Below are 9,742 nucleotides of genomic sequence, written 5' to 3' on the forward strand. Positions count from 1 at the left end.
AACACAGGGACCATTTTAATATTTAAGCCTTGAAACAAATGCCCTTTTCTTTTCTTTTTTTAGAAAAAGATTTCATTCATAAACCAAAGGGCATTCAAAGACCAGCATAAATAAAGGGGCGTCGTTAAAACTTTCCCAAGAAAACTATATGGGACAAACCCTGAGATAGGAAAAAGTACCAAATATGTCTTAGACTAACAAGAGAGTCTGATACAGGCTTAGTGCAAAGGACCCACTAGTGTAGTGATTTGAAGCAATTGTTCTCCAAAGAAAGGTCATCGATTAGAGTCTTAGCATTCATGTAGTGTATGTGAATTTAATATATTATCGCCTCTCTCAATAGAAAATGTCCTATAAAAAAAACACATGATTAGCAACACAAACAAAAAATTTAGGTCCTTACATTAAAAATTGAATTTTATATCCATCATTTATAACTATTAGCTTATAGCGTTGTCGAAAGAAATTAGAAGAGGCTGCTCTAATGGCCATCGTATATATTAGTAAACCAGCATTTCTAAAACAAGAAGCACCAGTGGTCTAGTGGTAGAATAGTACCCTGCCACGGTACAGACCCGGGTTCGATTCCCGGCTGGTGCATGAATGTCTATTTTCTCTTTTTAAAAAGTAATGCTAGCACCTGCACGTGGCTGAATTATTCCATTTTGGTTCATACCGGTTAAAAATTTGTACATTCTTTTAACTTTAAATTGATTTATTTAAGTAAAATTTGAGAGCATGAGTGCTTTAGTATAAATCGTTGTTAAAACGAATATCTATATATATAAAGTGAAAGACAAAAAATGATGAAATATTTAAAATATTATAGAAGGATATTTTTGTATGGTCTATTCTGCATTGTATTTCACTAATTTAATCCGTCTATGTTTTAGATAATCATTTAAAGATTATTTTTACAAAAAATCACTTGAATGTGTTCATTGATTTTGTAAGACACAACTGAATATCGAAATGGTTTCCGATTGATCTATAAATAGAGATTTAAAAAATAGACAATTTGGATCGTTGACAATATGGAAGGCTAGATTTTGTATGCTGCAGATTATTAAGTATTAGTTATTTCACTGATATTGTGATGGATTGATACATTTAGTTATAACTTAATAAATAGTAGTAATATAAAAATTGATATTTGATATCATTGTAGACAGATCATATCTCTATGCTATTTCTAATTTCATTTTTGTTTTGTAGTTTAAAGCTGTATTAATTTCTACTTTGTTTTATAGCTAATGTTTGTGGTTTCATTGTCAATTTTTGGTCTGTATGGGAGAGAAGAAGATGAGAAGAAGAAGAAGAAAAGAGAAATGCAGACGGAAGAAGAAGAAAAGAGAGAGAGAGATGGAGAGAAGAAGAAAGAAAAAAAAAAAAAAAAATATATATATATATATATATATATATATATAGAAGTGATTGGAAAAGTTTTGGAGGAAATATTCCAAAGTTTTATTTAATAAGATTTTTTTTTTTAGGTTTATGTTGGTTTTAAATTTGAGGGCATTTGTATCTATTTAGGTGAGTTTTCTGCAATATTTGAAATTTTTTACAAAAACTGATATTTTTGAAATTAAGGGCTAAATTTCAGCTATTTTTGATAAATTCTCAATTCGGAGTGTATTTTTAAACGATTGTTTGGACGTCGTTTTACCAAGTCCTGGCCTTTATCAAACTATGGTGAACAAATAAACAGCGCAAAAAGAGAGATTATATAAATAAATGAAAGAATTTCTTGAATAATCCAAACATAAATAATATAATATATTGTAGAGTCAAACAGACAGACAGAGAGTCAGTGAGCAGCGAGCAGCGGGCAGGCACGTCATGGCTCTGGAAGCTCCACCACCACCACCTATCCAATCCAAAACCAAATTTCAATTGAACCGCCGGTTCGCAGCCTCGGCGGCCGGTTTTCTCCGGCCGGACAGCCAACAGAGAGCAGCTCGTTTTCCATCTTCCCCATTTTCCGTTCAGAAAACTAGCTACCGTACGCCGAGCCCCATATTGTCTGCTGCTGTTAAGGAACAGAAGGCGGGTGCGGTGACGGAGTCAGAGTCAAAGCCGGTGAGAATAGTAGCCCTCGTCGGCCAAGGTACCCTCAGCCCTCTTAAAGCGACACCTTGGGAAGAGGTCATGCTCCACACTGTAAGTAAAACCCAAATTTTTAGTGGCTTCACTTTGTTGTTGTTTTTCTCCTTGTTTTCATTTTTGTTTTTGGTATAATTTTTGAACAAATTGCTTGAATCACAACTTAATCTCAGTTTTTCTCTCTATTTAAGCAAACATGACATAATTGTAGAGTTACAAGATTTGCAGGCATAGAAGTTTGAAAATATTTGGGAGGAGATATTATTATAAAAATGGTGCTAGTAAAATGCTTTTGGATATTTTGTGTAATTATGGTTTGCCATTGAGTCTAACTGGATGAACTCCAATTTTCTTATTAGTCAGTTTATCTTGTGCTTTTTCAAGTTTAGAATTGCAATATTTTCTTGTGCTACCTCTCTGGCTATCTGAAAGCACGGTTCTTTTGTACTTTCCTTGATACACTCTTCTATAAACAGGCAAAAAGACTGAAATGGGTGGACGAAGGATATGAAATGCTTGTTTTTACCGATGATATCTGCCAATCTGGTAATGAAAATGCTGTAAATTTCATGAGGGAATTACGACGGGCTGATATTCTGGTGATTGTTTCTGTTACGAATCAAGATTCAGTTAATTGGATTCAAACTAAAAGTGAGAATGTTGGAAACATAATCTGCTTTGACTCATCTCCCAATTTGTCAAACAAATTAGGAGGATCTTATATTCACAAGGAAACCAAGGGAAATATATTTGGCAAAATCTTTGATACTTCTCAATCAAAGGACAGTGAATCAGTGGAAGTGGTCCAGACTGTGTCACAGGCGTGGGACAGGCATAATACGGATGATATAAGGTTTTGTTTATTAGTCATAATCAATGCTTATATAAGGCCTGTCCCGATCCTGAAGAATCTAAGATCAAAAGGTCTTTCTACCCTGAGCTGCATGGCGAAGAACTGCGGGCCTCAGATACTAAACTGCCTCTTGGATCCCAATTGTCGAAAAGCTCTTCAATGCTTGAATCAATGCAGTCCAGTAGATCAAGTGTGTAACTATCGGTGCATTGCTTCATATGAGAGTCCAAATCTTGAAGCCTTTTCTCTGTGTGTGTTGCAGAAGAACAATTGTCTTGGGTTGGATGCAAAGATCCCTGACAAACCATATGTGCCACCCATGTTTAAGTTTCAAGGGAAGGACCTGTGCCATGAAACTGCTGAAGATCTTTTTGTTGGTTGGTTGGGGAGTTTGAATTGGAGTTGGCGTGTTGTGGCAGGGCAGAACCCAGCTTATGATCAATTTCCTTGCCAGTACCAGCTCTTTTACAGGGGGAAGGCGAGAGGATCATTTTGGTATGAGCCAGTTTTTCAGGTGAGAACATTGGAGGGGAAGATGGTCTGGAGGAGGCGAAAGTATCGAGTCAAGAGAAGTAAAATCCCAGGGACATTCAACTTCAGTGTCTTGGACAATGGGGTTATTTCAAATGAGTTTTGGACAGTTGTGGACGTCCCTGATGATCTTAGTTGGGGTTTGTTTTATTATAGTGGTGCTGCTCGAGCTGCAGGACAATGCTATACCGGTGCTGTGCTTGTCAGTCCAGATGGGGCATACCCGAACAACATGCATAAGGGGAGGTTAGCTGCTGCTCTAGAGAAGTGCGGAATTAAAGAGTGGGAGCTCTATACAGTTAATAATTCTTCATGTTTAAATCCTCCATTGGGAATTCCCGAGGGTTCAAGTTTGCATTCAGTGATACAAGTTAAAAATCAGACAGGGATATCCATGGTGGGTTTGGCGGATGCTTGAACCTCAAAATACCCTATTGACCGACTTCAAAATACCCTTGTGCATGGAAGAGTCGGAGACTCGCAAATGAAGCCCAAGGTTATCATTATCTTAACTTCGGCTGAATTAAGCTCAATTTTATGTATTAACACATTGTAAAGCTGTCTTTGTTATTATAATGTAGAAGACAATGTAAATTGAGTATTATTTGCATGTATTTGTAAATTGATATATATATATATATATATATTTACAACAACAAAAAAAGAAAAAAAAAAAAGCGATATTCGTTCTAAATATATTAAACCAACAGCATTTATTTCAATTTTAAACAACAAAAAAGAAGAACTTTTTTTTTTAATACAAGCTATTTCATTTTTTAGCAGCAGGTTGACCAAAAATAAGAATGACTCGTTGGAGCCAAAGTCCCAGAGTTGGTTAATTTATACGTTTTTTTTTTTTTTTTTTTTTTTTTTTTTGATTTTGAGAATGTTGGACCTTCATCTTAATAACCCAACTTCACAAGGCCCCAATGCCAAAATGCTGCAATTTTTTCTTCTTTTTTCTTTTTAACTGGAAATTCTGTAGACCTATCAGTGATGAAGGACTTGCAAGCTCCGATAAATTAAACGGGAAAGAAACTCCGCTGGGTCTTATCACACAGTTTGCGCTGGTTGGAATTAACCTGATGATTTAGAAAACCTCAGCTGCAAGTGCAGACATAAGAATTTGGCCTTGTATAAAATGATGACAAACAATGACAGAGGAGCAATGACAAAGAAGATAACTCCGGTAAAACTGAAAGTCGATGGAGTCTCTCAGACATCAACAATTCAAGTCTGGAACCAATCCCAGCTGAAATGCCAATCTAAAATCCGATTAAATGCAGCCAAGTATAGACCTGGTTTAGAAACTCATATAGTTTGTATTTTATCCACATGAACTGCACCTGCCAACTACTTTACATTGCCTTTAAAGTTGTATATGGCAGTCCATATCTGAGAGAACAAGTGCTTTGTTACTTCCGGTTTGAGAACTCAGCATCAAACTCGTTCTGAAACTGTTTACCAGATTTGGTTTTGGCTGCCAACACAACATCATCAAGAAATCCCCTTTGTGGAAATTCTTCAGGTGCAAGAGCTCGATATGTTTCAAACTGTTCTGCAGCTTCCTTCTTTTGATCCAGAAGACTGTAGATAATTCCCTGCCACATATTGATACTATTTAGTAAATCGTTGTCAATCCAGTACCCTTTATTTTCCTTTCTGTCCAACCACTATTAGTTCTATGCAATTGGTGAGCAACAAACTTCATGAGAGAACACTTGTTTTTTTTTTTTTTTTTTTTTTCTGTCTTTTTGGGTTTAGGAACTTGAGCAAAAAACAATTCTACAATTCCAGTGATTGCACACTGCACTTTTGAAGCTTATTGTAAGTTGTAACACACCTATTCGGTTCATGCAAAAAGGTAATTAAATATCTGACTACTTGAGGATTCAAGTTGCAATACATGGTATTCTTGGAAAAAAAAACCACCTTAGCAGAAAGCTAAAAGAATTCATCTTTGACAATCCAACAGAATAATTCCTCAAATTTGTAAATAAAATATTCATATAAAAAAAAGTATAACTTGTCTCTGGTTGGAACTTCTATGTTCTGGTGGACTCTTCTCTTAAGGAAAGACTTTAATTGAGATATGGGAGGAGTAACAAAATGTTAAGCTGATGTTTTCATTCTTGATTCTGAAATGAGAACATGTTACCTAAACTTGTAACAAACTTTGGTAACATTTGGCGCGAGTGGAGTGCCTCACTAGAAAGCACTCATTGATCTTGCAACCTAATGTATTGTCTTAACTATTGTAGTGCAGACACAAATATAAGGTGCTCCATTTCACCTAGGTGGCAGACTGTTTTAGCTAAAGTAAAAAACATCAAAATTATAAGTGGATGAAGCACAAAAGCTATCAGTCACAAAGAGAAAGAAGATTTCATATTACAAATAATTTGTTTTTTTTATTTACACTATTACTAAAAGTTCAAGTCATAGGTTGTGGGGTCAATTACTGTTTGATAGTAATATTTTTCCTCACATGTCCGACTCTCTCTACCACTATATAGAGCCCAACACGTAAAATTCAACATAAATTGGGAGGTTGCAGTTGCAGGGATATGAACTTAGGGTCTTTTGATACCATGGCAAATTCTTTTGATTTCCCATTGTCATTATAAGCTAAAGTTAAGATTTTACTTTATTTATTTGGGACCGAAAGTTGTTAGGATGTCAGTCAAATATTCTTTTAAGCAAAGCCAAAGAAAAACCAGCAGCAGCAAGTAAAATAACATGAGCAAACTAACCTGGCATAGATAAGGTCGAAAATCTCGAGGATCCGCTTTGACCAAATCTTGAAATTTATTCAAGCCTTCTTCCAATTCTCCCTAGAAGGCATAAATATATAAATATGCTGTCACACATGAAAAGACCATAGTTGTTCTAATTCTCATTGACCTTAGGTGGCAACAGATTAAGATTCATTTTCTATATACAAGGAATTCAATTTGAACAAAAAGTTTCTGCTCTTGAATACAGTTTAAGAACTTTAAAGAGTGATATTTTTATAGATACCAGTTCGTGATTTTAGAAAATGAGAGGTTGGACTGATTGTTACCTTCACAACATGCATCTGTGCAATCAGAATTCTTATATTCCTCTCCTCAATGACTCTTTTTTCCCGCTGTGCAATTTCTAAAGCCTTATTAAGCATCACAAAAACAGCTGGACCTTCATGATTTTTGTGCATAACCAATGCCAGACCCTGAGAAAAGAAGAGATCTGTAAGGTTTAAGTTTCTCAAGCAAAGATGCATAAGGTGTCAATAGACATATAACAACGCATTATTTACTGCCTACAAGTGACTGTGATTGATTATATCACCCATGTAATGCAGTCGAAGTTGGATCCATCCAGCTAGATACCATATTAGATATAAAGAAGCACATGAATTGTCAACCGAACCTAACATTTTGAGCATTTGTTGATTTCCTTGCACACAATTGATTACCGACCTACATATATCTGTTCTAAATCTGCCATTAGAAAATCAAGGGACTTGAGAACTCTATGAAAACCCCACCTAAAGAATCAATGCATATAAGATGTATGCCATACTCTCTCTCACAATATATATATATATATATATATATATATATGCATGGCATACTCAATTCTCACCAAGTACAATGCTTTACTTTGAACCAAAACTGTGAATCTGTGATGAAACAGAACGAGAATATAAACTTAACAAGAAACAGGCAGAGAAGAAAGTGTGTCAAATGCAATCATAAGAGTTGTTTTCTAGCTACTACTTAAATTCAAATTAAAAACAAAATATTAGGAACTACCAATAGAATATAATTTACATGCAATTTTTATCACCAAAAGACAGACTTTGTAATAGGGTATATGCAGCGGAGAAACCAAATATAAAAACCCCCAATCAGCGAATTTAAAGTTTGATAATCCACTATCAGTTTTGATTTCTAATGGCTACGTCAGTATATACAATCTATTACCCAACCTCATTCATTATACTCACAATATAAGTATCACCACCACACACAAGCATATGAAACAGCATATAGTAGCAAAGATTGTAACTTCAAAAGGGAACAAGCCTCAGAAGCATACATGCAAAGCTCTGAGCAAAAGAGGCCTCTCCTCCAAGATTTCCTGAAACAATCTTTTAGCAGTACTCAGTTGCCCCATGATCTCATAACAAAGCGCCATCAAAAGCCTCCACTCGACCTCATCTGGCTCCACATCAATCAACTTCTCCACATAATTCACAGCCTGTTTTGTGTTCCCTCTCCTCATTGCCCCATACAAAACCACCTTCAAAGCCCCAACATTTGTTGGGTCCTCCTCCAAAATCTTCTCATACATTTCCTCATCCTCACTTTTCCCTTTCTGGGTCTCTCTCTTCTCCTCAAAGTTTGCACTGGAACTGCTTGTTTGAGCAGGCAGTGCAACAGCTGCTCTTACATTGAAGCATCCAACAAAGAAAACTGACCCTATAACAAAACCCACTATTTTTTCTATAAAAAATCTTGATAAATTTTTATTGGGTTGGAAAGCAGAATAACTATGTGAAAGTTTACAGAAGGGTAAGGTGAGAGAAGTTGAGTGAGAGGAGAGTCTGCGGAGGTTCGAGTTCGAGGAACTTCTGGTGGAGAGGAATTTGAATGGAAGTGTAAGCGGCTTTTGAATATAGTGAGAATTGAGGAATGAGGGTTTGATAGACTTGCAGCAGAGAGTATGGGGCAGAATTTTGGTATGGGGTAATTCTGTATTCGGTTGAAGAGAACAAGCAGCCAACGAACCCATCGTTGGAGATGAATTTCAACTGTTTAGGAAGGAAACCATAAACCCTGTTTTTATGCTCTCCAAAACCAAAAATCGTGGAAACTGAGGTTTTAGTATAGAAATAGAATAGAAACAACTCTCTCTCTCTCTCTCTCTCTCTCTCTCTCTCCAAGTCCTATCTATCGAAGTAACGTAGTGTGGCCACTGGCCAGTTGGGGTATGCTCGCGGATAAAGTATGAATTGAGACCAAAGCTGCTTAGTTGGACAGAAGTTGAAAACCCCACATACACCTAATGAATATTTTGTATAAAACCCCTCCCACAATTATAAATAAATAAATGAAAGGTTACACAGCTTGTGATTTGAAATACGACAATGACATAAAATATGACGTAGATATAAAGCATCTACGACGAAATTTTTTTTTATTTTTTTAAAAGATGTAAGCAGAGGATTAGGGCAGTTGGCCAGAATTTTGAACAAAATGTTATTTTTTTGTTGCTGTATTTGGGAGTCCATAAATCATTGTAAGTTTTTTTTTAATGACCTTTCCTATTGAGAGGGGCGATAGCACACTAAACTTACACATACTACACGGATGCTATGACTTGAACCCAGGACCTTGCCTGAGGGAGTAATTACTTCAAACTACTAAACTAGTGGGTCCTTTGCAAAATCATTGTATCTTTTGATATATAGGTAAACTTCCAACAATTTTTTTGAAAGTTGTTGCTTGCCCTTGTGCTGACCTCTGGAGTACTAATTTTTCTAAAACTTCAAGATGCTTTCAGGGCATCACCACTCATGCAACAAGGATATCACTTTTTGTTATTCCCAATCACTAATATAATGATAAGTGGGATAACTTTTTTACAAAATTAGTGAAAAACTCATTCCTAGACATGAAACTATAAATATACCTTACACTATTTAATACATAGAAACACACCCAAAATAAACCCAAAAATCGACAGCTGTCAATTTTTGGATTTATTTACTATGTTAGATTACGGTTTTGACCTTTCGGTTATTTCTCTCCGTTATGAAATTTTCACTTTCGTTTCTTACACAACTCTGTTTCTCTGGATCCAAATGCTTCCAATTTCTTCCGGTTTCTGCTTTCCACGGATGACTTACAAAGCTCGAGGCCCTTTCCTCTAGCTCTCATTCTAATCTGGTTTGCTCTCTCTCTCTCTCTCTCTCTCAAAGCTCGAGGCCCTTTCCTCTAGCTCTCATTCTAATCTGGTTTGCTCTCTCTCTCTCTCTCTCTCTCTCTCTCTCTCTCTCTCTCTCAAAGCTCGAGGCCCTTTCCTCTAGCTCTCATTCTAATCTGGTTTGCTCTCTCTCTCTCTCTCTCTCTCTCTCTCTCTCTCTCTCTCTCTCTCTCTCTCTCTCCGACTCATAATCTTTAATTTCGTATATCTATATTTGCATTTAATTGTTGATATTTGGTTTCGATTTATGTTTCTAGATTAATGGGTTTTTGGATCTGA

The 9,742-nt window shown here is 36.0% G+C and overlaps 3 protein-coding genes and 1 non-coding gene across 6 annotated transcripts in view; 3 read left to right on the plus strand and 1 right to left on the minus strand.

Moving 5' to 3' along the window:
- On the plus strand, nucleotides 530-600 carry TRNAG-GCC. Its single transcript has one exon. It is a non-coding gene; the product is annotated as a tRNA-Gly (tRNA).
- On the plus strand, nucleotides 1,624-3,930 carry LOC18775115. Its single transcript, XM_007204957.2, has 2 exons — nucleotides 1,624-2,163; nucleotides 2,583-3,930. The coding sequence occupies exons 1-2, from the start codon at nucleotides 1,843-1,845 to the stop codon at nucleotides 3,906-3,908; spliced, it is 1,647 nt and encodes a 548-aa protein (XP_007205019.1). The 5' UTR covers nucleotides 1,624-1,842; the 3' UTR covers nucleotides 3,909-3,930.
- LOC18772020 (protein SLOW GREEN 1, chloroplastic) lies at nucleotides 4,580-8,429 on the minus strand. Its single transcript, XM_007205327.2, has 4 exons — nucleotides 7,574-8,429; nucleotides 6,555-6,701; nucleotides 6,244-6,324; nucleotides 4,580-5,091 (listed from the first exon to the last, which is right to left on the minus strand). The coding sequence occupies exons 1-4, from the start codon at nucleotides 8,267-8,269 to the stop codon at nucleotides 4,906-4,908; spliced, it is 1,110 nt and encodes a 369-aa protein (XP_007205389.1). The 5' UTR covers nucleotides 8,270-8,429; the 3' UTR covers nucleotides 4,580-4,905.
- Nucleotides 9,253-9,742, plus strand: part of LOC109949871 — a 3,566-nt gene continuing 3,076 nt past the window's right edge. For 2 of the 3 annotated variants that reach the window (XR_002272178.1, XM_020566693.1), the window contains exon 1: nucleotides 9,457-9,582. The gene's annotated coding sequence lies outside the window, so the exon portion shown is untranslated. Of the gene's footprint in view, nucleotides 9,427-9,456; nucleotides 9,583-9,742 lie in introns of those variants that run through there. The other variant, XM_020566694.1, reaches the window with a different exon arrangement.

Source organism: Prunus persica, chromosome G6 (genome assembly GCF_000346465.2).
Source record: "Prunus persica cultivar Lovell chromosome G6, Prunus_persica_NCBIv2, whole genome shotgun sequence".
NCBI lineage: Eukaryota > Viridiplantae > Streptophyta > Magnoliopsida > Rosales > Rosaceae > Prunus > Prunus persica.

Bases quoted from the DNA above. Each gene is read 5' to 3' on its own strand.
- LOC18775115 (XM_007204957.2), top strand. From the start codon at position 1,843: ATGGCTCTGGAAGCTCCACCACCACCACCTATCCAATCCAAAACCAAA. The intron at 2,164-2,582 runs GTAAGTAAAACC...TTCTATAAACAG, and splicing joins AAGAGGTCATGCTCCACACT to GCAAAAAGACTGAAATGGGT.
- LOC18772020 (XM_007205327.2), bottom strand. From the start codon at position 8,269: ATGGGTTCGTTGGCTGCTTGTTCTCTTCAACCGAATACAGAATTACCC. The intron at 6,702-7,573 runs GTATGCTTCTGA...TTCTTTTCTCAG, and splicing joins TTTTGCTCAGAGCTTTGCAT to GGTCTGGCATTGGTTATGCA. The intron at 5,092-6,243 runs GTTAGTTTGCTC...AATATGTGGCAG, and splicing joins TTCGACCTTATCTATGCCAG to GGAATTATCTACAGTCTTCT.